This window comes from Balaenoptera borealis, assembly GCF_965194805.1.
Source record: "Balaenoptera borealis genome assembly, chromosome: X".
In the NCBI taxonomy this organism is placed as follows: domain Eukaryota; kingdom Metazoa; phylum Chordata; class Mammalia; order Artiodactyla; family Balaenopteridae; genus Balaenoptera; species Balaenoptera borealis.
The window spans coordinates 20863985-20889695 of NC_138881.1; the positions used below are offsets into that span (position 1 = coordinate 20863985).

General features: G+C 38.7%; 1 protein-coding gene across 6 annotated transcripts in view; it reads left to right on the top strand.

Annotated features, from left to right (window-relative positions):
* ZFX (zinc finger protein X-linked) overlaps window positions 1–25711 on the top strand; it is a 69162-nt gene that overhangs the window by 37721 nt on the left and 5730 nt on the right. For 5 of the 6 annotated variants that reach the window (XM_082375591.1, XM_082375590.1, XM_082375592.1 and 2 more), the window contains 2 exons: window positions 24741–24890; window positions 25111–25254. In XM_082375591.1, coding sequence (XP_082231717.1) covers window positions 24741–24890; window positions 25111–25254 — 294 coding nt within the window. The remainder of the gene's footprint in view (window positions 1–24740; window positions 24891–25110; window positions 25255–25711) is intronic. The other variant, XM_082375595.1, reaches the window with a different exon arrangement.

Below are 25711 nucleotides of genomic sequence, written 5' to 3' on the forward strand. Positions count from 1 at the left end.
CTGGAAATCAGAGAGTTCTTCGTGTAAAGAGGAGGAAAATGCCTTCATTCAACACGTGTTTACTGTGCCCCTACTATGTGTCAGACATTTTTTTAGATAGTGCAAATATGGATATGTGCTAAATAAAAATTACACAAAACCATTGTCCTTGGAGAGCTTACAGTCTACAGTGGGAGAGAAAGATAGGTTACACTGTGATGCAGAGGTGTGACTAAATTGCTGTGGAGACAGAATGGAGTTGCTGACCTTTGAACTCAAGGATGAGTTCCTACTTTTGCAGGATGAAGAAGGACATGGATAGGAGGGAGCCATTCTAGGCAAATGGTATATATAGTATGTCAAAAAGGTCTTGGCTTCTGCTGGGAATAATGGGAACTTTAGGATGTACTCATATTTTTGTGCACTTTCTGTTTATTTACTTAAAATAAATTTCTAGAAATAATATTGCTGGATCAGAGGGTATACATATTTACAAGTCTGGTTATATTTGCTTCGGTATTTTGCCTAATAGAATTCCACCCACCAAGTTTATGAGAATGTCCCTTTCCCTACACTCTGACCAACATAGGGTATTGTTTTCCCTTTTAATTTTTGCCACTCTGACAAGGAAAAATGTAATATCCTGTTTCAAGTTTGAATTTATTTTAGGAAGGTAATCCTGGTAGTAATAAGGAATAAGAATAGGTGAGAAGAGATTAGTGCTAGAGAGAAGTTGGAATGGTTCCTCCATGAGATAAAGAAGATCCTAAGTACCTTCATAGTAATGGGAGTAGAGCAGGGGAGCTGGATTTAAGAGAGATTAGGAAGTAAAATGAATGCGATTTGGTGATAGATAGAATAGGGGTAAGGATTTGAGGGAGAAAGAATTCAAGGAGGACACTAAGGTTTCTGCCGTGGGAGATTGGGTGCCTGGTTATGCCATTACCTGGGAGGAGGAATAGATTTGGTGGAAAGAAAATGTTTCAGGACCTGTTGAAAGTTTAGGTTGCTTGCTGGGGACAATCTGGTGGATGTTTTCTGTAGGCAGTTGAAAATATGAATTTGGTGCTTTTGAGAGAGTTTGTGACTAGAGGAGGAAATTTGGGACAACAGAATATAGGTAGTACCCTATGTGGAAATGGGTGGTGGTCCCCAGAGAGTGCTTGTCAAATAAGAGTGTCAAGTATGGATCCTTTGGGCATTTAAGAAGTAGGCAGAGAAGAGCTCATGAAAATCAGGAGGTTTTAGGAAGAGGAGGAGGAGAAAAATCTTTAGAATGTTTTTAACACTGTGAAAGATAAGCAGAATTTCTAAGAGTGTTAGTTACTGAGGAGGGAGTGGACTTTTTCGTTAGGCAGTTAGGAGGTCATTGGTATCTTTTTTTTTTTTTTTAATTATCCTTTTTGTTTTATTTTTGTGGAAAGGCAACTTTATTTTTTTTTAATTTTTAAATTTTTTATGATTAAAACTATTGGGTGTAATATAGGCTCAAGGATGTATTGTACAACATGGGGAATATAGCCAGTATTTTGTAATAACTATAAATGGAAAGTAACCTTAAAAAATTGTATAAAAAGTTATTGGTATCTTAATTAGAATAGTTTCAGTAAAGCATGGGCCAGTGGAGAAGAGATAGAGGAGATAAGCTGTAATGGATTGAGAAGTTGGTGGAAGTGGTGGAGTAGGTGAAGCAGTTTGTATAAATTGCCGTTTTGGTCAGTGAAGGGACAGAAGAAGCAAGAGTACAGCTTTTGATGGTTGAATGGATGGTGGAAGTGTGTTGAGCGTTTATATAGGTTTACAGGTGCAGGACACAAACAGTTGAACAGAGACTGAAGATATAGGAAGGACTAACAGTTGGAGCAGGTTCCAGAGAAGAGGAACGGAGTAGGGTCCAGGGCAGTGGTGGAAGGCTGGTAGGTGAGTCCTAGAGAGAAAGAGTCCCCTTCTCTGAGACAGGAAGGCAGTTAAGGATCAGGAAAATTGGAGAGCCTGGGACAGTAAGTTTAAAAGGAGTGTTTGAATGTTGGGAGCTATTTTCTCTGTGTAGCAAATTCACCTGCTAATATAGAAGGACTTGCAGAGGTTGGGTGGGAGCTGAAGGGTAGTGGCAAAGGGTTGAAAAGCCTATGTCGTATGGGGATGGGCCAGGGCAGGAAGCTGAGAACTTACAGATTGCTGAAGGAACTGCAGGGGCCAGCTGAGATTGGGAGACTTAAGTTTGTATGTAAGATGCACTATTTAAATGAAAATGCTATTTTTAAATATAACTGCCGGCTTTTCTATCCCATGACTAGGCAACCCAGGGGTAAGGCTGGAGAAAGGAGGGAATTGGGTTCATTGTGCTTTATGAGGGAGGAGGATCTGGTGAAATACTTGAGAAAGCACTCTCTGTTCTTGATTTCTCTTTCCCTTTTCTGTCCTTTCTGTCTTAAACTTGTTAGCTAAGGAGTAAAGTGCATGGCATTAGTTCGACCTTCAGCTGCACACTGTCTCTTACCTTTATTACTCTTTTAGGAAGTCAACCCTCCAAGAAAGTCATCCAAAAAACCAGACGTTTCGTTAGTAATGGTTGACATAGTGTAGTAAATTCTTGTATTAGAGCTCAGACTTACAAAATTTTTATTAAAAATTTTATTTATAGTCATCTTTTTTTTTTAGGCCCTGGGTTTGTGCTAATTGATATAGATTTTAATATTCCTGAAAAAGTAAATACAGATAGACACAAACTGCTATTGTACTGTATTTTAGTATATTTTATATATGTACGTAAAATATATATTTTAATAATACAATAATTTCTTCCTTTACTTTTTATTTTCTCCCTCCCTCCCTCCCTTCCTTCCTTTCTTCTTTCTTTTAAAAATGGAATATCACATCCAAGCTCAAAGAATACAAAGAACACATATACAAGTTCTTATCCCCCTATTTCACTATAGTGAAATGGTTGGATTGGTTTTAGGGATGGTGACTTTTGGTAGTATCTTTTGTCTTCTCTATTATACAGACACTTCTTCACTCTTTCCCCCCACTCCATACCATCATCCCCTTTCCATTCAAAGTAATGATCACGATTAAACTGTTGGCTTTGGAATCAGACCAGATGACTGCCTTGGAATTAACTAGCTTTTCTCTTGTCTGCGTCCCAGTAAAGATACTTCTTTTATGCTACATTTTAACTTAAAACCTATATTGATTTCAGAAGTTCAGGATTGAGAAGGGCTTTGTAGTAAGCATATAGAGGAACTATGGCCTGATTTTATCTGTGATAGAGAATGCTGAGATGCCATTATTAGCAGTCAACTTTAATGCTCTTCATAATATGATGAGAGATGGTAGTATCTCTGAATTCCTATGATATTTATTCATCACTTTATAGGTCAAAGACGAACATGAACAGATGTGCAAATATTCTTTTTAAAAATTTCAGTAAGTCATTGAAGCGAAGAGTCTACTAAACAGCTTTTATAAAGTTTTTAGAGTCCTTCTTGACAGATTTCTTCCCTCTGAAAGTCTCATTTAAAAAGATGATAAAGTAGCAAGTAGTAGTGTCACGGGTAGTGTACATTGGCACAAACATTCTTTGTCACAGTATAGCTGCCTTTGAGGTCAGGATGACCTCTTCATCTAGTCTTTGCTCTCTAGATGTTGTGATTGCTTCTAAATTGATTGTATGTTTCTTGAGGACAGGAACTGTCTATTGCATCTTAGCTACTTATGTATATTCCCCATCAAATCCTTTGGCATATTAGATGTGAAATATTTGTTGAATAAATGAATGCTGTAGCTGAAAGTCTGTGGACATCACGCCTCATCCAAGGTATTAATGACACATTTCTTCCCTACCAGTAGCTGTGGCTGTTACTTGGTCCTGGTCAGGCTAGATATGGTAGCACTGCTTTATGGTACTTAGGAGTTTTCTGGCTCTCTGAAAGGTGGAGTGTTTGAATCGTCCACTTGTTACTCAGATGGTTTCTTAGTTCTCCATGAATCTGAGACAGCTGCCAGGCATCCCTGATTTCTCTGCAGTGGTCTTCACCCTCCTACAGTTTCACTTTTCAGCTGCATAGTCAAGATGCTATTTTGTGAAACATCAGTTTGTACAATAGGGAAAGTTGGAGAAGATCTGGTGATGATGAGTCAGGCACTGCCTTACAACAGCTGCGGGAAACAAAATATTCTTTGGGTGCCTCTGATACTAATATGATCAACGAAATGTCACTCTAGGTCTTGTTGACATCTCTCATGTCTTTTAATTAGGACAGTTAGGTAGGAGATGAATGGGAGTTAGGTGTTCCTTTCTAATCCTAGATTCTTAAGTTTTGAAATAAACTTTTTCTTTTGGTAATAGCTTTTCATACACATACCATACTGTTCACCCGTTTAAAGTGTGCAATTCAGTGGTTTTTGGTATATTCATAAACTTGTGCAACCATCCTCATGATCAATTTTAGAAATTTTTTCATCTCCCCAAGGAGAAACCCCATATCCTTTAACTATCACTCATATTATCCCTCTCCATCCTCTCCAACTCTAAGCAAGCCCTAATCTACTTTCTGTATTTGCCCACTCTGGACATTTCATATCAGTGGTATCCTGTAATATGTGGTCCTTTGTGTCTGGCTTCTTTCACCTAGCATAATGTTTTCAACATTCGTCTATGTAGTAGCATGTATCAGTACTTCATTCCTTTTTATTACTGAGTAATATTCCATTGTATGGGTATACATTTTAGTCTGTTCATCAGTTAATAAACTTTTGGGTTGTTTCCACTTCTTGGCTGTTAGGACTTCAATATCAACATTTGTGTACAAGTTTTTGTTGGATATATGTTTTCATCTCTTCTGAGTATATATGTGGGAGTGGAATTGCTGGGTCATATGGTAATTCTATGTTTAACCTTTTGAGGAACTGCCAGACTGTTTTCTAAAGCAGCTGCACCATTTTACATTCCCACTAGCAGTGAATGAGGATTCCATTTTCTCCACATCCTCTCCAGTACTTGTTAATACTGTCTTTTTGGTGATAGCCATCCTAGTGGATATGAAGTGTGGTATCCTCTTGTGGTTTTGATATACATTTCCCTGATGGTTAATGATGTTGAGCGTCTTTTCACGTGCTTATTGGCCGTTTGTATATATTCTTTGGAGAAATGTCTGTTTAGATCTTTTGCCCCCCCCCTTTTTTTTTTTTAATAAATTTATTTATTTATTTGGCTTTGTTGGGTCTTCGTTGCTGTGCGCGGGCTTTCTGTAGTTGCGGTGAGCGGGGGCTACTCTTCGTTGCGGTCCGCGGGCTTCTCCTTGCGGTGGCTTCTCTTGTTGCAGAGCACGGGCTCCAGGCACGCAGGCTCAGTAGTTGTGGCGCACGGGCTTAGTTGCTCCGCGGCATGTGGGATCTTCCCGGACCAGGGCTCGAACCCGTGTCCCCTTCATTGGCAGGCGGATTCTTAACCACTGCGCCACCAGGGACGCCCATTTTGCCCATTTTTAAATTGAGTTATTTGTCTTTTTTTTACTGAGTTGAAAGAATTTTTGATATATTCTAGATGCAAATCCCTTATATATGATTTGCAAATATTTTCTCCCATTCTGTTGGTTGTCTTCACTTTTTTGATAGCGTCCTTTGATGTACAAAAGTTTTAAGTTTTGATGAAATCCAGTTTATTTAAACAGGCATACCTTGGAGATATTGCAGGTTTGATTCCAGACCACTACAGTAAAGCAAATATCGCAGTAAAGCGAGTCACACAAATTTTTTTGGTTTCCCAGTTATGTTAACACTATACTGTAGTTTGTTACATGTGCAATAGCTTTAGGTCTTAAAAAAATGTACATATCTTAATTAAAAATATTTTATTGCTAAAAAACGCTAACCATCATCTGAGCCTTCAGTAGTCGTAGTAGTGACAGTAAAGATTACTGATCACAGTTCACTATAACAAATATAATAATCATGAAAAAATATTAAATATTGTGAGAATTACCAAAATATCACACAGAGACTCGAAAAGAAGCAAAATATATGTAAGCAAATGCTATTGGAAAAATGGCGCCGATAGACTTGCTTGACCCAGGGTTGCCATAAACCTTCAATTTGTAAAAAACACAGTATCTGTGAAGTGCAATAAAATGAGGTATGCCTGTAATTTTTTTTGTTGCTTATGTGTTTGGTGTCATATATAATAAATTGTTGGCTAACCCAAGGTCATAAGGATTTACACCGTTTTCTCCTCTAAGAATTATGTAGTTTTAGCCCTTATGTTTAGGCGTTTGGTCTATTTTGAGTTTATTTTTGTACATAGTGTGAGGTAAGGAGCTAACTTTATTCTTTGACATGTGGGTATTCAGTTGTCCTAAGCACTTTTTGTTGAAAAGACTGTTCTTTCCCCATTGAATGTTCTTGGCACCCTTGTTGAAAATAATTGACGGTAAATGGTGAGGGGTTAATTGCTGTACTCTTAATTCTATTCCATTGATCTATATGTCTATCCTTATACTGTTTTCATGTTATCAGAAATGGGTAGTGAATTTGCAAAATTTACTACCCTAAATATTAAAGTCTGAATTTTAAAGGCCAGGCAAAAATCCATAAGTGAGTTTTTAAAGGTTTAGCAAAATTAATAAGTTATGGCAACGTAGTGTGTTCTTATGGAAAACCAGGATACTTGGGTATGTGTGCTTACTGTTGATAGTAACATCAAAGAAAACAACTAATATGCCTCTGGAGTATGGGGCTTCTCCTGCCAAAGCCCGATCACTTGGCAGAGAGTCTCTGTTCTAATGTAAACCTTTTATGGTGCTTCATTTCTAATACACATTTTAATAAAATATGTGCTTTCAGTTATTTTAAGCAGTTTTTTGTTGTTGTTGTTTTTAAATTTTATTTATTTATTTATTTTTGGCTGTGTTGGGTCTTCGTTTCTGTGCGAGGGCTTTCTCTAGTTGCGGCGAGCGGGGGCCACTCTTCATCGCGGTAAGCAGTTTTAAAGAAGACAAACATTAACAAAAATTATAGCAAATAATTTAATCTTGGAACCTTTAAACTAGTTGGGTTAAGTGAAAGTTTATCAACATTTTTAACATGTTTATTGTAAACTTGGAAATTTTACTTGGTGCAGACCATAACTTTAATAAAACTTTTTGATGACAGTGAGTGTGGAGTAATAACATAGCTGTGTTCTCTCCATTTAGTTGTTTTTATATTCTAAGGTCAAAGACCTTTTCACTAAGATAAGATTGTATTCAAAACACCATGTTCTGCAGTATGCAACTGCTTTTATAAAAGCTGAATGTTAATATATCATTAGATTGGTTAGTTCTTAACTAATGCTTATTAAACTATTTTGGTGTAGCATATATATATATATATATATATATATATATATAATTTAAGTCCATTTGAATTAATATTTCAAGAAAGAGTTCAGGTACTAATGTGTGCAAAATGCTCTCAGACCCATCTTCTAATGGCCCTTGAGACAATGGGAATTTCCATCAGAAGATATAATTAAGTTTGTTTGGTGAGGTTTGTTTTTAATACAGTTCTCTTTTTGGGGAAAAATGTTTAGGATTGTGTTTATGGTTTGATTGTTATCAAGTCAATATGGACAGTTTTTAAAAATTTTTAAAACTTAAGCTTTTTTATCCCAAGAATTATTTAGTTGGAGATTTGTAACAAGTTGGTAACAATAAAAATAGGTAATAGTAAACCTTCAATAAATAATATCTTTGTGCCCGAACTTACTATATAATTTGTTAATTATAGCAACCGTATAACATTGGTGTTACCACTGTTTTACAGATTGGGGAACTGAGGCTCTGTTTAAGTAACTTGTCCAAAGTTACACATCCAACTAGCATTAGGGTGAACATTTGAAATCAAGTGTGTTTTATTCCAAAGTGTCTAGTCCCCACTCTCATATTGCCCTTCTTCATATGTGTGTGTATATAAAGTTAATACTACAGAGCAGTAGAGTTTGGGATAAATAGTGCTTATTGGTGGACAGAAGAGGCAAATAAAGTTCCAGTGATTTACTAAAATTTGCAGTATTACTGAATACCCAATTTCAAGGACGTTAGGAAATAATTTAGAGGGGGCGTAAACATTTTCTTATTTAACCCATCATAGCAGAATCTACCCAGACAGCCTCCAAACCCTTTTCCATTGTTTTTCTACCTCAGAAATGTTACTTTTTTCAAATTTATGTTTACATGAGAAAAAGGAATTGTATATAAACTATTATTTTTATACTCTTGCCCATGTTTATTTTTTCTTGTATCTTTTTTTTTTTTTTGACTAATGGTATTTTTATTTTTATTTATTATTTTTTTTTCTGTTTTTTTAAAATTTTTTTTTATTTTTAAACATCTTTATTGAAGTATAATTGCTTCACAATGGTGTGTTAGTTTCTGCTTTATAACAAAGTGAATCAGCTACACATATACACACGTTCCCATATCTCCTCCCTCCTGCATCTCCCTCCCTCCCACCCTCCCCATCCCACCCCCCCAGGCGGTCACAAAGCACTGAGCTGATCTCCCTGTGCTATGCGGCTGCTTCCCACTAGCTATCTATTTTACATTTGGTAGTGTATATATGTCCATGACACTCTTTCACCCTGTCACATCTCACCCCTCCCCCTCCCCATATCCTCAAGTCCATTCTTTGGTAGGTCTGTGTCTTTATTCCCATCTTGCCACTAGGTTCTTCATGACCTTTTTTTTTTTTTTTCCTTAGATTCCATATATATGTGTTAGCATACTGTATTTGTTTTTCTCTTTCTGACTTACTTCACTCTGTATGACAGACTCTAACTCCATCCACCTCACTACAAATTATTCAATTTTGTTCCCTTTTATGGCTGAGTAATATTCCATTGTATATATGTGCCACATCTTCTTTATCCATTCATCCGATGATGGACACTTAGGTTGCTTCCATGTCCTGGCTATTGTAAATAGAGCTGCAATGAACATTTTGGTACATGACTCTTTTTGAATTATGGTTTTCTCAGGGTATATGCCCAGTAGTGGGATTGCTGGGTCGTATGGTAGTTCTATTTTTAGTTTTTTAAGGAACCTCCATACTGTTCTCCATAGTGGCTGTATCAATTTACATTCCCACCAACAGTGCAAGAGTGTTCCCTTTTCTCCACACCCTCTCCAGCATTTATTGTTTGTAGATTTTTTGATGATGGCCATTCTGACCGGTGTGAGATGATACCTCATTGTAGTTTTGATTTGCATTTCTCTAATGATTAATGATGTTGAGCATTCTTTCATGTGTCTGTTGGCCATCTGTATATCTTCTTTGGAGAAATGTCTATTTAGGTCTTATGCCCATTTTTGGATTGGGTTGTTTGTTTTTTTGTTATTGAGCTGCATGAGCTGCTTGTAAATCTTGGAGATTAATCCTTTGTCAGTTGCTTCATTTGCATATATTTTCTCCCATTCTGAGGGTTGTCTTTTGGTCTTGTTTATGGTTTCCTTTGCTGTGCAAAAGCTTTTAAGTTTCATTAGGTCCCATTTGTTTATTTGTGTTTTTATTTCCATTTCTCTAGGAGCTGGGTCAAAAAGGATCTTGCTGTGATTTATGTCATAGAGTGTTCTGCCTATGTTTTCCTCTAAGAGTTTGATAGTGTCTGGCTTTACACTTAGGTCTTTAATCCTTTTGAGTTTATTTTTGTGTATGGTGTCAGGGAGTGTTCTAATTTCATACTTTTACATGTACCTGTCCAATTTTCCCAGCACCACTTATTGAAGAGGCTGTCTTTTCTCCACTGTATATATGCTTGCCTCCTTTATCAAAGATAAGGTGACCATATGTGCATGGGTTTATCTCTGGGCTTTCTATCCTGTTCCATTGATCTATATTTCTGTTTTTGTGCCAGTACCAAACTGTCTTGATTACTGTAGCTTTGTAATATAGTCTGAAGTCAGGGAGCCTGATTCCTCCAGCTCCATTTTTCGTTCTCAAGATTGCTTTGGCAATTCGGGGTCTTTTGTGTCTCCATACAAATTGTGAAATTTTTTGTTCTAGTTCTGTGAAAAATGCCAGTGGTAGTTTGATAGGGATTGCATTGAATCTGTAGATTGCTTTGGGTAGTAGAGTCATTTTCACAATGTTGATTCTGCCAATCCAAGAACATGGTATATCTCTCCATCTATTTGTATCATCTTTAATTTCTTTCATCAGTGTCCTATAATTTTCTGCATACAGGTCTTTTGTCTCCTTAGGTAGGTTTATTCCTAGATATTTTATTCTTTCTGTTGCAATGGTAAACGGGAGTGTTTTCTTAATTTCACTTTCAGATTTTTCATCATTAGTATATAGGAATGCAAGAGATTTCTGTGCATTAATTTTGTATCCTGCTACTTTACCAAATTCATTGATTAGCTCTAGTAGTTTTCTGGTGGCAGTTTTAGGATTCTCTATGTATAGTATCATGTCATCTGCAAACAGTGACAGCTTTACTTCTTCTTTTCTGATTTGGATTCCTTTTATTTCTTTTTCTTCTCTGATTGCTGTGGCTAACACTTCCAAAACTATGTTGAATAATAGTGGTGAGAGTGGGCAACCTTGTCTTGTTCCTGATCTTAGTGGAAATGGTTTCAGTTTTTCACCATTGAGGACAATGTTGGCTGTGGGTTTGTCATATACGGCCTTTATTATGTTGAGGAAAGTTCCCTCTATGCCTACTTTGTGCAGGGCTTTTATCATAAATGGGTGTTGAATTTTGTCGAAAGCTTTCTCTGCATCTATTGAGATGATCATATGGTTTTTCTCCTTCAATTTGTTAATATGATGTATCACGTTGATTGATTTGCGTATATTGAAGAATCCTTGCATTCCTGGAATAAACCCCACTTGATCATGGTGTATAATCCTTTTAATGTGCTGTTGGATTCTGTTTGCTAGTATTTTGTTGAGGATTTTTGCATCTATGTTCATCAGTGATATTGGCCTGTAGTTTTCTTTCTTTGTGACATCTTTGTCTGGTTTTGGTATCAGGGTGACGGTGGCCTCGTAGAATGAGTTTGGGAGTGTTCCTCCCTCTGCAATATTTTGGAAGAGTTTGAGAAGGATAGGTGTTAGCTCTTCTCTAAATGTTTGATAGAATTCGCCTGTGAAGCCATCTGGTCCTGGGCTTTTGTTTGTTGGAAGATTTTTTTTTTTTTTTTTTTGTTGGAAGATTTTTAATCACAGTTTCAATTTCAGTGCTTGTGATTGGTCTGTTCATATTTTCTATTTCTTCCTGGTTCAGTCTCGGTAGGTTGTGCATTTCTAAGAATCTGTCCATTTCTTCCAGGTTGTCCATTTTATTGGCATAGAGTTGCTTGTAGTAATCTCTCATGATCGTTTGTATTTCTGCAGTGTCAGTGGTTACTTCTCCTTTTTCATTTCTAATTCTATTGATTTGAGTCTTCTCCTTTTTTCTCTTGATGAGTCTGGCTAATGGTTTATCAATGTTGTTTATCTTCTCGAAGAACCAGCTTTTAGTTTCATTGATTTTTGCTATTGTTTCCTTCATTTCTTTTTCATTTATTTCTGACCTGATCTTTATGATTTCTTTCCTTCTGCTGGCTTTGGGGTTTTTTTGTTCTTCTTTCTCTAATTGCTTTAGGTGCATGGTTAGGTTGTTTATTCGAGATGTTTCCTGTTTCTTGAGGTAGGCTTGTATTGCTATAAACTTCCCTCTTAGCACTGCTTTTGCTGCATCCCATACGTTTTGTGTCGTCGTGTCTCCATTGTCATTTGTTTCTAGGTATTTTTTGATTTCCCCTTTGATTTCTTCAGTGATCACTTCGTTATTAAGTAGTGTATTGTGTAGCCTCCATGTGTTTGTATTGTTTACAGATCTTTTCCTGTAATTGATATCTAGTCTCATAGCGTTGTGGTCGGAAAAGATACTTGATATGATTTCAGTTTTCTTAAATTTACCAAGGCTTGATTTGTGACCCAAGATATGATCTATCCTGGAGAATGTTCCATGAGCACTTGAGAAAAATGTGTATTCTGTTGTTTTTGGGTGGAATGCCCTATAAATATCAATTAAGTCCATCTTGTTTAATGTATCATTTAAAGCTTGTGTTTCCTTGTTTATTTTCATTTTGGATGATCTGTCCATTGGTGAAAGTGGGGTGTTAAAGTCCCCTACTATGATTGTGTTACTGTCGATTTCCCCTTTTATGGCTGTTAGTATTTGCCTTATGTATTGAGGTGCTCCTATGTTGGGTGCATAAATATTTACAATTGTTATACCTTCCTCTTGGATCGATCCCTTGATCATTATATAGTGTCCTTCTTTGTCTCTTGTAATAGTCTTTATTTTAAAGTCTATTTTGTCTGATATGAGAATTGCTACTCCAGCTTTCTTTTGATTTCCATTTGCATGGAATATCTTTTTCCATCCCCTCACTTTCAGTCTGTACGTGTCCCTAGGTGTGAAGTGGGTCTCTTGTAGACAGCATATATATGGATCTTGCTTTTGTATCCATTCAGCCAGTCTGTGTCTTTTGGTGGGAGCATTTAATCCATTTACATTTAAGGTAATTATCGATATATATGTTCCTATTCCCATTTTCTTAGATATTTTGTGTTTGTTATTGTAGGTGTTTTCCTTCTCTTGTGTTTCTTGCCTAGAGAAGTTCCTTTAGCATTTGTTGTAAAGTTGGTTTGGTGGTGCTGAACTCTCTCAGCTTTTGCTTGTCTGTAAAGGTTTTAATTTCTCCATCAAATCTGAATGAGATCCTTGCTGGGTAGAGTAACCTTGGTTGTAGGTTTTTCTCCTTCATGACTTTAAGTATATCCTGCCACTCCCTTCTGGCTTGCAGAGTTTCTGCTGAAAGATCAGCTGTTAACCTTATGGGGATTCCCTTGTGTGTTATTTGTTGTTTTTCCCTTGCTGCTTTTAATATGTTTTCTTTATATTTAATTTTTGATAGTTTGATTAATATGTGTCTTGGCGTGTTTCTCCTTGGATTTATCCTGTATGGCACTCTCTGTGCTTCCAGGACTTGATTAACTATTTCCTTTCCCATATTAGGGAAGTTTTCAACTATAATCTCTTCAAATATTTTCTCAGTCCCTTTCGTTTTCTCTTCTTCTTCTGGGACCCCTATAATTCGAATGTTGGTGCGTTTAATATTGTCCCAGAGGTCTCTGAGACTGTCCTCAGTTCTTTTCATTCTTTTTGCTTTATTCTGCTCTGCAGTAGTTATTTCCACTATTTTATCTTCCAGGTCACTTATCCGTTCTTCTGCCTCAGTTATTCTGCTATTGATCCCGTCTAGAGTATTTTTAATTTCATTTATTGTGTTTTTCATCGTTGCTTGCTTCCTCTTTAGTTCTTCTACATCCTTGTTAAATGTTTCTTGCATTTTGTCTATTCTATCTCCAAGATTTTGGATCATCTTTACTATCATTATTCTGAATTCTTTTTCAGGTAGACTGCATATTTCCTCTTCATTTGTGAGGTCTGGTGTGTTTTGACCCTGCTCCTTCACCTGCTGTGTGTTTTTTTGTCTTCTCATTTTGCTTACCTTACTGTGTTTGGGGTCTCCTTTTCACAGGCTGCAGGTTCGTAGTTCCCGTTGTTTTTGGTATCTGTCCCCAGTGGCTAAGGTTGGTTCAGTGGGTTGTGTAGGCTTCCTGGTGGAGGGGACTAGTGCCTGTGTTCTGGTGGATGAGGTTGGATCTTGTCTTTCTGGTGGGCACGTCCACGTCTGGTGGTGTGTTTTGGGGTGTCTGTGGCCTTATTATGATTTTAGGCAGCCTCTCTGCTAATGGATGGGGCTGTGTTCCTGTCTTGCTAGTTGTTTGGCATAGGGTGTCCAGCACTGTAGCTTGCTGGTCGTTGAGTGAAGCTGGGTCTTGATGTTGAGATGGAGATCTCTGAGAGATTTTCGCCGTTTGGTATTACATGGAGCTGGGAGGTCTCTTGTGGACCAGTGTCCTGAAGTTGGCTCTCCCACCTCAGAGGCACAGCCCTGATGCCTGGCTGGAGCACCAAGAGCCTTTCATCCACACGGCTCAGAATAAAAGGGAGAAAAAAATAGAAAGAAAGAAAGAAAGAGGATAAAATAAAGCTACTATAATAAAAAATAAGAAAAAAAATTATTAAGAATAAATGTATTCAGAAAAAAAATTTTTTTAATTTTTAAAAATAGATTTATTAATTTTTTATAGTAAAAAATAAGAAAAATTATTAAAATTTATTAAGAAAAAAATTTTTAATTTTTTAAAATAAAAATATGAAAAAACTTATTAAAAAATTTTTTTAATTTCTAAAAATAGAAAATAAGGAAAAAATTATTAAGAAAACATTTATTAGGAAAAAAAAAATTTTTTTAAGTTAAAAAAAAAAAAAACGCGGACGGACCTAACCCTAGGACTAATGGTGAAAGCAAAGCTATACAGACAAAATCTCACCCAGAAGCATACACCTATACACTCACAAAAAAAGGAAAAGGGGAAAAATTAATATATCCTGCTCCCAAAGTCCACCTCTTGAATTTGGGATGATTCGTTGTCTATTCAGGTATTCAACAGATGCAGGCACATCAAGTTGTTTGTGGAGCTTTAATCCGCTGCTTCTGAGGCTGCTGGGAGAGATTTCCCTTTCTCTTCTTTGTTCGTACAACTCCCGGGGTTCAGCTTTGGATTTGGACCCGCCTCTGCATGTAGGTCGCCTGAGGGCGTCTGTTCTTTGCTCAGACAGAACGGGGTTAAAGGAGCAGCTGCTTTGTTAAAGGAGCAGCTGCTTCGGGGGCTCTGGCTCACTCAGGCTGGGGGGGAGGGAGCGGTACGGAGGAGGCGGGGCGAGCCTGCGGCGGCAGAGGCTGGCGTGACGTTGCAGCAGCCTGAGGCGCGCCGTGCGTTCTCCTGCGTTCTCCTGCGTTCTCCTGGCAAAGTTGTCCCTGGGTCACGGGACCCTGGCCGTGGCGGGCTGCACTGGCTCCCGGGAGGGGCGGTGTGGAGAGTGACCTGTGCTCGCACACAGGCTTCCTGGGTGGCGGCAGCAGCAGCCTTAGCGTCTCCTGCCCGTCTCTGGGGTCCGCGCTGATAACCGCGGCTCGCGCCCATCTCTGGAGTTCGTTTAGGCGGCGCTCTGAATCCCCTCTCCTTGCGCGCCGCGAAACAAAGTGGCAAGAAAAAGTCTCTTGCCTCTTTGGCAGCTGCAGACTTTTTCCCGGACTCCCTCCCGGCTAGCACCGAAGCCCGAGCCCCAGCTCCCAGCCCCCGCCCGCCCCGGCGGGTGAGCAGACAAGCCTCTCGGGCTGGTGAGCACTGCTCAGCGCCGAGCCTCTGTGCGGGAATCTCTCCGTTTTTCCGTCTGCGCCCCTGTTGCTGTGGGATCTGCGCTGAAAGCCGCGGCTCGCGCCCGTCTCTGGAGCTCGTTTAGGCGGCGCTCTGAATCCCCTCTCCTCGCGCACCAGGAAACAAAGAGGCAAGAAAAAGTCTCTTGCCTCTTCGGCAGCTGCAGACTTTTTCCCGGACTCCCTCCCGGCTAGCTGTGGCGCACTAGCCCCCTTCAGGCTGTGATCACGCCGCCAACCCCAGTCCTCTCCCTGGGATCTGACCTCCGAAGCCCGAAGCCCGAGCCTCAGCTCCCAGCCCCGCCCGCCCCGGCGGGTGAGCAGACAAACCTCTCGGGCTGGTGAGTGCTGGTCGGCACCGGTCCTCCGTGCGGGAATCTCTCCGCTTTGCCCTCCGCACCCCTGTGGCTGCGCTCTCCTCCGTGGCTCCGAAGCTTCCCCCCTCTGCCACCCGCAGTCTCCGTCGTGAAGGGGCTTCCTAGTGTGTGGAAACCTTTCCTCCTTCACGGCTCCCTCCCACTGGTGCAGGTCCCGTCCCTATTCTTTTGTCTCTGTTATTTCTTTTTTCTTTTGCCCTACCCAAGTACGTGGGGATTTTCTTGCCTTTTGGGAGGTCTGACGTCTCCTGCCAGCATTCAGTGGGTGTTCTGTAGGAGCAGTTCCACGTGTAGATGTATTTCTACTGTATCTGTGGGAAGGAAGGTGATCTCCGCGTCTTACTCTTCCGCCATCTTGCCCCTCCCTCTCGTATCTTTATTCTCAAACATTTATTGATAAACCACGATAAGCTAGGAACTGTGCTAGCTGTTAGAGATAAACAGTGGAAGTGTCTGACTTTAAAAGTTCACAGTCCTGGAGAGAAGACAAACAGAAACAGGTAATTACAGTTTAGTGTGAAAAGATATATAACTGGATGTACAAAGCATTTTGGAAGCACTAAGGGAAAAGACGTTGGGAAATTTTGGGTACACTAGGGTGAGCTAAATGCTATGAAAGTGTTATAAGCCAAAGTTCTGTGGAAGCTTGGTTGAAGACATAACTGAATTTATTTCATCTCTACTCCTGTGCATTTCCTTCCCTCTTATATTGTTTTGAAGCAAATTCCGCACGTCATTTCATTCATAAGTATTTCAGTATATAGTTCTGAAAGATAACGATTTAAAAAAAATGAAACAGTAATACCATTATCACATCTTTAAAAAATAATGTGGGGTGAACTTAATTTGAAGGGGGAATGAAATGTTCAGTGGGCAGCCGAGGAGGGAGGAATGGCAGAGAGGAGAGCATGTTTATTTGGAGGGAGCTGGGAAAGATCTGTGAGTGTTCAGAGACTTCTTCTTTGGGGTGCAAATAATGTCCCTGATGAGGTGAATGGAGGAAATGATGAGACGTGAGTGGCAAAATAGGGAAGGGCACAGTCATAAAGGCTCTTGAATATACTAAGAAACCTGCTCTGCCTTTTTGATGTGGGGAGTTGTTAGAGGGTTGTAAGCAGATTAATAGTAACATGCTTAGACTTACAGTTCAGAAAAGTAACCGTAACGGCGCTGTCGAGAGCAGACAAGGTAAGAGTAAAATCAGAAACCAAAAAGGTACACTATGGGAGGAGGTTGTAGTAGTCCAGCTGAGGAACAGATGTGAAATAAGGTTCTATCAGTAGAGTTTGACGGAAACTGCTTCATGACATACTTCGAAAGTAGGATTTGGATTAAATTTAGGGTTGAGGAAGAGGGAGGGTTTGAAGCTCCCTCTCAGGCTTGTGCAGCTGGGCAGATGGTAAAACCATCACTAGAGGCGGAGCACATTAGACAAGCTGAGGGTCTGTATGCATGGTTGCTGCCTGCCGCTGTCCACTGTACAGCCACAGTGCCAGCGGCACCCCGCGGATGCAGTGTGTGGTGGCCCTGGCCTGCTAGTTTAGGTGTTTTGACCAGTTGATCTGATGTTAGCTCCTAATTAAGCACAACTTTTGTCATAGTGTAGACATCCAATAAAAAGTTGTTCGGGGAATGAATGATAAATAAATCCAAATCTCTATATGTTTAATGCATAAACTCTGAGGATTAGTACAATCTAATGACTTGTTTATTGATTCTAGGGGCTATTAGTACAGGAGACATGGTAAAATATTTGTTTATTCCTTTGTTCTGTGGGCTGATTGTTGCATGTGTATGTATCTTACCATTTTTTTAATATATGCGCTCTATCAGTTTTCGTCCTTAAACCATTTGATAAACCACAATAAAATTTTAGAATTTAAAAAATACATATCCACATGGGAATATTTCTGAAATGTGAGAAAAGTCTTATTGAACTAAGACTATTTTAGAGAAGATGTCTAGCTTGTTCTGGTAAAATTCACAAAGGTTTGTGTTAATCCATCTAAAATTATTGTCTTTACTGTAGGCATTCTGAAATTTATTTAGAAATCAACACTAAAATTAGTGAATTAAGCTCTCAGTTTAACGTCCAATCAGGATGTCAGATTTATACTAAGAATAAAGTGCTCAAATAAGGTAAAGATGTTGTAGTCCTTCCCTCTCCCCACGACAAAAAAGATTGTGTTAAAAAGTCTACATCTTGTAAGTCTTAGAAGCAGTTGGAGCTTCAGATTGGCCTTGTGATTCATATTTACTGTTTATCTGCTTGAGACCTAGATAAAAATTGTCTGATAGCTTGCCCTTGGAACAGATCTCTGATTACTTGGTGGGATAATGGAGTTGGTCAGTGGAGAGAGAGGAGGAGAGAGGAGAGAGGGAGAGAGAGAACATGGCTGTCCTTTGATAGGGATCCTAGAGAAGCAACATGGTGTATGGAAATAGCACCTGTAGCTTAGAGTCAGCCAGCCTTCAACTTGGATGCCATTCCTGCTGCTCAGCAAGTTACTGACTTCACTTTGGCCTTAGTTTCCTTATTTGTGAAAAGGCAGTAATACTACCTGACCTAAAGAGTGGTTGTGAGAATTAGAGGTCGTGCGCACCAAGCATCCAGCACAAAGCATGCCTATCAGTAACTACTGGCCATTGGTGTTATCCACAGAGTCTCTCTGTTGGTGGCATCCATTGGGCTAGGAAGACTAACTCTGGACTGGCTTCATTCAAGACCTTCCTGTTGTCCCATCAGGGGATTTTGGGGTAAAGGCAGGCAGAGGGTGGGATTGTAATAGTCATTCCTTTTCCCCCTGAATTTGTTAAGAAGTCAGTTCTTGCTTAACTAGTTCTTAATCAAGTAGGGGTCTTAGACCAATTCAGTGCAATTTGGCAAATATTTTTCATTAATTATATCTCTGACACCATGCTGGAGATCAGTGTAACTTAGGATAGGCACTTGAATGTCTCTGATGCTTTAATTCCCTGTCTACAGAATGAGGCTAATTTCATTAAGCCTTTGAACCCCTCTAGGAAAGTTTCAAGAATTAAAGGAGATCAGATTATAACCAATTCTTTCAAATCTTTTATAGGCTATATAATAAAATTAAGATGAAATTTTAACCTCAGAAGGAGGGTTCTTGAAGAGGAAGGTAAGAGAGGGAGGTCTAAAAGTGAACTTTTAAGTGTGTTTATCTACTAGAGCACTTGCTGCCTTGGCAGAATGCTTCTTGCATGTTAGTCTTGTAGGTGCTCCGGTTTCACATCTGTTAAATGGAGATAAAACACTTAAGTCCTGGGGTTGTTGTCATTGATTTCATGATAAAATATAGCGAAACTACCCACCACAATGTCTGGGACATAACAGATGATCGTGAGCTTAGGTATCCTTCTAGGAGGAACTACCCATCCATGGTGTCTTCACTATCCAATACCACACGCCCACACCGGAACCCTAAGGATGTCGAATACCAAGTTTTTATTCTATAGTTTTTCTTTTGATTGGATTTTGGTTTAGAGGTTTAAAAAAAATTGAAGTGATCAGGTAGTAAGATGACTGTTGGACTCATCAGAGTAAGTTAGAATAGGCTCTTGGTTCAGAGAACCAAATTCTCTCTTCAGCAGCAGTACTGAGGTACGGTTTTATGAAAAGGCTTGGTTTCCCACCTAGGCATCCTAACATTTATAACCTGGCACTCTTGTTAAACCTTTAGAAAAGATGTGTGTATTCAGGCTGTCCCTTGAAGTAACTTATTTAGGAAGTAAAATCATCTTTATTTTTCTTTCAAATTAAGAAAATAATCTGTTTCAAGATCTCTCAGGTAGCTTCCGGTTCTGAAAGGCTGGGGTTTACTGACTGATCCATGTCCTCCTTGTGGGTACTGGTCATATAAAGACTTCAAGCTTAATTAGACTTTGTCGTTGAGACTGATTATGCCCTTATAGCACGGGTTTTCTTTCTTAATTGTTTGTGCCTTCTAAGAAATACACTATCAAGTTTGACTTACTTCTCTGTCCAGTTTTTTTTCTTCGAGTTCTTCTTTTTCCAGTGACTCCCCTCTTGAAGCTTTCTGTCTTTCTGACCCATTCTGGATTAGTTGCTTTTTAGGCTTACTATAATGCAGACATTTTTCTAAAATTTTCCTTTTCTCATTTCCTGAGACTAATCCACTGTTTTCTGGATCCCTATACCACTTTCTTCCTTGATTTACTCCCTTATTTTACTGGACCACATATCGAAATAACTTCCTAAGGAGTCTAGATTTGTATACTAAAAGTATTTTTTCTACCCTTTAAGTTGATTGATAACTTGGTTAGGTACGGAGGTCTAGGTTGAAGTGAATTTTCCCTGAGAATTTGTGATGGCATGTTTCATTGTCATCCAGCATTTGGTTTAGAAGCCTGATGCCATTTTGATTCTCATTGCTTTGTAGATGTTTCTTTTTCTTCTGGAAGTTTTAAAGATCATCTCTTTATCCCTGTTGGTCTGAAATATCATAGGGTTTTGTTTAGTTAGGTTTAGTTAGGTGTGGGTCTTTTTTCTTTTCTTTTCTTTTTTTAATATGTATTTATTTATTTGGCTGCGCTGGGTCTTAGTTGCAGCACACGGGATCTTCGTTGCGGCATGTGGGATCTAGTTCCCAGACCAGGGATCGAACCCAGGCCCCCTGCATTGGGAGCGTGGAGTCTTACCCCCTGGACCACCAGGGAAGTCCTGTGGGTCTTTTTTCATGTGTTGTGTTATCATGCATAGTGAGCCCTTTGAAGATTCATGTTCTTCAGCTCTCGGAAATATTATTTTATTTAATATCAATATATTGCAAGATGAATTAAATATATAGTTTCTAAATTGCGCCAACCACATTTCAAGTGCTCAGTAGTCACATGTGGCTAGTGCAGATATATGGAACATTTCCATCATCGCAGAAAGTTCTCTTGGTTAGCACTGACCTGAAGCCTCAGTGAAATTGCAAACATGATCTCTTAAAACTCAGAGAAGAGATACAAAGGTTCAAAAAATGTATTACAAGACAATAGAGGCAGAAAACAAACTGACAGAATTCAGAAAGAAATTGAAAAGTAAAAATATGATCAAGATAAAAGCTACCACAGAAACAACTATAAGCATAAATATGCCTCAGTATATAACCAGGGGCAGAGGGACACCTGGCTTTAGAAAATCACAAAAATGAAATGGTTAAAAAAAAAAAAAGATATAAATGATTATGGAGAAGATGGATAGATATGGGAGACAGATAAAGGAGACAAATGCATATAAGTGAAATTCCAGAAGAAGGGAATAACTGATGAATTAGAAAAATATTTATAATGGAAGAAATTTTTCTGAAATAAAGATTGGACTCTTCAAGGAACTTTCCTGAAATAAAGATTGAATCTTTCTTTCAAGAAGTTGACAGAATGATAAAACCACTAAGTCATAATCACAGTGATGTTTAGTGAACTTTGGGGATAAAGTATTATAGGGACATCCACACAGAAATACTCAGTGCTAGAAGACAGTGGAATAATCTCTACAAAGTTCTGAGAAAATGTAACCTAAGAATATGGTACGCCTGTATTTTGCTATAGTTTTGCTATTGATAATGAGATCGTTGATAAGCCAAATTTTTCTTCAGCTTTAAAGTTTAAAATACCAGATGAGATGTAAAGATGATTATTACATAAGGCTTGAGGTAACTGTGATGCCAATTTTTTTTTTTTATAGAAAAAACTGGGAAGAAAATTTACTAACTAATGATGCAATATCTGGTTAGTGAGACTATTGGTGATTTTTTTTAATACTAAATTTTATACAGTAAACATATATTTCTTCAAAAATCAAAAGATGAAAATAGAGGTCTGAGTTCTAAAGACAGGTACCTCTTCACTCTCTCTCCCACCCCTCTCTTATTTACTGACTGGGCAAATCATGTATCATCTCAGAGCTTTCCTTTCTTTATCTGGAAAAGGTAAGAATCAAATGAAATAAAAGTACATAGAAATGCTAAGGAAATTGAAAAGTACATAGAAATGCTAAGGAAATTGCCAAATGCTATGCAAATGGTAGTTATTATTAGAAGTGGTCTTAATTTCCAGAAATTATGCTCTTCCATTTTGGAGAGGCCTTATTCTGAAGCTTTAGTTCTTCATTACAGCATTAGAAGAAGGCACTTATGCAGAAATCATACGTATGATGACTCAGTTTTATCAAAGCCTTCTTTGTCTGTTTTTAGAAATTCATTTTTAATGGAACTTTAAAATCACAGTGAAATTTTTAGTACTTAACAGGACCACCAAAATGTTTTTTTTTTTTTTAAATCACTTCTGTAATATTTCATATTCAGAATAATTTCATAGGTTGAGTTAGTGGGACACATTCTCAAGGTGAAAATCTGAAGGTGAATTCTACTTTTGTCTAATAATAGAATAGCTTTGCTAGGCTTTGGTAAGTCTGTATATTTCAGATGTGTTTCCCACACATGTATGAAAGCAAACAGACATGTCTTACTCTAAGTTACAGGTAAATGCATGACATTTTGCAAGCTCCAAAATGGTTGGATTTTGGTCATCAGAGGTTTTATCTTATGAGTACCAACAAACTTAACATATGCAAAAACAGCTAGCCTGACTTTGTTCTTTGTAAACACAAGGACATTTGATTTTCCAGTACATGTTAGAATCAGTTTTGACAAACCTTGCCAAAAGAGGCCAAGCTTCATCAACAATATCAAACTATTCAGAGATGAGTTCTCTGAAGACGTACAGATTTATTCAGGACTCTCCTGCTTGTTTGGTGAGATCTTCAGCCTTCTAATGCCATCTCAGTTTGAAGTTCCAAAGCCACCTTTAAGAAAATAACAGTGGCCCTGTCAGCTGGGTATGTCATAGAAATATTTAGCTTTGAAAAAGGGTAAGTACACATCAGGCCAGAAATAAGGGCATAATGTCGATTCTTTCCCTCTACAAATCATTTTTATAAAGCATAATCAAGATAACTTGAATTTAGGTAGTTATATTCAGTTCAGGGAACCTCTTTTTGTTCTTAAAAACCACAGAGGATTTAACCATCTGGTCTCTTTGAACCTTCATATCGGTAAGCTTGTCCTGGATCAGCTCATTTTCTCTAGCTTCTCAAGCTCTTAACCCATCTGCCATTCTCTTACAGGTGACCAAGGCCCTTGCCTCCTGTTTCATGTCCACAGTTGAAGCCACCAGCCATGAATTCTTCCAACTTTCTGCATTACAGTCTTCCTTTCCCATCTCTAAACACAACATAAGCTTCGTTCTCATCCATGTTTACCTTCCCAGGTCTCAGAAGGATAGCGTATTTCTCCTCCTATTTAAGGAAAATTCCTTCATCTTTATGCCTCGTTTCATCTTCTCCCTGTTCTTCTGAGATCTTGATCCCAAAATTTCACCAGGTTCTCTGGCTTCAGCCTCTCACTTTTTATTGTATTTTCTCTCACAGACTGAGCATGCTCGAGTATTTTTAATCAATTAAACAGAAAAGTCCTTGATCCTGTGATGCATTCTAGTTTCTACCCTTTGTTCTCCATTTTTAAATTGGACTTTTTGAAGAAATTCACACCTTCCATTGAATCCTCAACCCACTCTAATCTGACCCCTATATAGCCTTCACTATACTGCTCTTCAGCAGGAACAGCAGTGACTTCCAGGTTACGGTTGTCAGTGCAGACATTCCCCTTTGACTTGTGTGCATGCTGCATTATTGCCATGGGCCTTACTAGGATTCTTGGAACTTCTAACTCCCTAGCTTCCTTTATGACCTTCTACCAACCTGTCCAGCTTTCCCTTCTCAGGTTCCTTTGTGAACTCTTCTTCTTGTCCCTCCCTTAAACCATGACATTCCCTAGGATATCCTCAGCCCACTCTTCCCTCACACTGCAGGTTCTCACTGTGTGATCTCAAGGCTTAGTTAACACGGAACTGATGGCTCCCAAATCTGTGGGTCAGCCTTCAGCTTTCAGATTTGAGTATCTAGCAACTGACTTCACATCTCAGTCATTCCTTGAATCATTGATTCATCAGTATTCTGAGTGTCTACTATCACCAGACTCTGTCTTAAAAGACTGAATAATGAAAATACAGATTCTGCTCTATCAGTGGGAAAGACGGGGGCAACACACCCCTAGTGACAACACAGTGAATCGTATACTCTGCGAGAAACAAGCAAAAGGTTCTGTGATCACAGAGGGATAGGGACAGGCACTGGCTCTTAGAGCTTTTAGGGATGTTACCCTTGGACCTTAAGTTAATTAATTAAACATGCAGAAGAGAGATACTTTCTCTAATTTCCTTCCATTTCTTCCGCCAGTCATTCAGTCACCCATATCAGAAACCCCATGGTTATCCTTGGCTCCTTTTGTCATGTTCAGTTTTCAGTTGGGCACCAGGTTCTGCGATTTCAGCCCTAAGATACGACTCAAGTGTAGCCCTCTTCCCCATCCATACTACCTCTGTCCTAATTTTTGAGGCCTTGTCATCTGTCACCTGCATTATTGCAGTAGACTCAAAAGTGATATCTCTGCTTTATGTTTTGATCCCTTTGAATCCACCTTTCTCAAGGCCAGCATGGTGTAGCAGAAATGGTGATCTGACCTTGTCACTGCTCTGCCTATGAGTCTCCCACCACCTACAGCAGAAGTTCTCAAACTGCTGATCAGAATCCCTGGGGCAGGGTTCCTCTAAATCTGTCTATCAGGCCCCACCCCTGCTAATTCTGATTCTGTAGAACTGCTTGGCGAGGGCCTGTGTTTTTAAGTTCCCTGAGAGATTGTGGCACCTGACCAGACTGAAAAACCTCCTGCCTACCAAGGTCAAGCATGAGCCCGCCCCTCTGCCTGGTTGTACAAAGCCCTCCGTGACCCGGCTCTAGCTTAGCAGTCAGCCACATTTCTCACCATGTGCTGCGTGTCTACTTGTTTAGGTAAAAATCATCCAATTTTATGTGAATCAAGTTAGAGATTATATTTGTGAAAAGGGCTTTTGAAAATGGTAACTTTTATTTAAATATCTGCTATCATTATTTGTCATGTATTTCCTGCCCTTTTAGTGGATGATGCTGGCAAAATAGAACACGACGGTTCCTCTGGAATGACCATGGATGCAGAGTCGGAAATCGATCCTTGTAAAGTGGATGGCACTTGCCCTGAAGTCATCAAGGTGTACATTTTTAAAGCTGACCCTGGAGAGGATGACTTAGGTAAGAGGAAACCTTCAGTGTAGTATACCTCCTGATCAAACACTTCAACCTAATTATTTTTTGGTGGTTTAGACTGAGAATATTTGTAATCTTTTCTGAAGATAACATTTTAAGCAAGGGTTCCAATATAGCAGTAGAAAAGTATGTAAAATGTAGTAAGTGAAACAGGTGGAAATGAAGTCTTCACATAAATTCTTGGAGCCTTCATCTTCTCTGATAGGTGGCACTGTAGACATTGTGGAGAGTGAGCCTGAGAATGATCATGGAGTTGAACTACTTGATCAAAATAGCAGTATTCGTGTGCCAAGGGAAAAGATGGTTTATATGACTGTCAACGACTCTCAGCAAGAAGATGAAGATTTAAGTAAGTAGGTGGCCTTTTTGTGGGAGAGAATTTTATGTTCCTGTAGCTCTTTTTTTTTTTTTTTCTTTTTTTAAAAAATATGGCCAGTATCTGAAGGAAACAAGTAGGATTATTGTAGAGATTATTATTCTGCTGTATTTCAAGGGAAACATCAATGACTTATTATGTGTGCTTAGAATGTTGCTTTAAAAACAAATTAAGGAACTATATTCAGTATCCTATAATGAACCATAATGGAAAAGAATATGGAAAAATAAGATTATTAAAAAAGCACATTATGGTAAAAGCCAAGAAATGTATGATTCATTCAATAAATATTTATTGAGTGCTTACTACGTGAAAGCTATGTTCTAGGTGTATAACATGTGAACCTTCTTTCTACTTGTCTATTAACTGAATTCAAGTGAAAATATCTTTTCCTGTGATCTCTGTAAACCTAGTCACACAAGTTTCTATA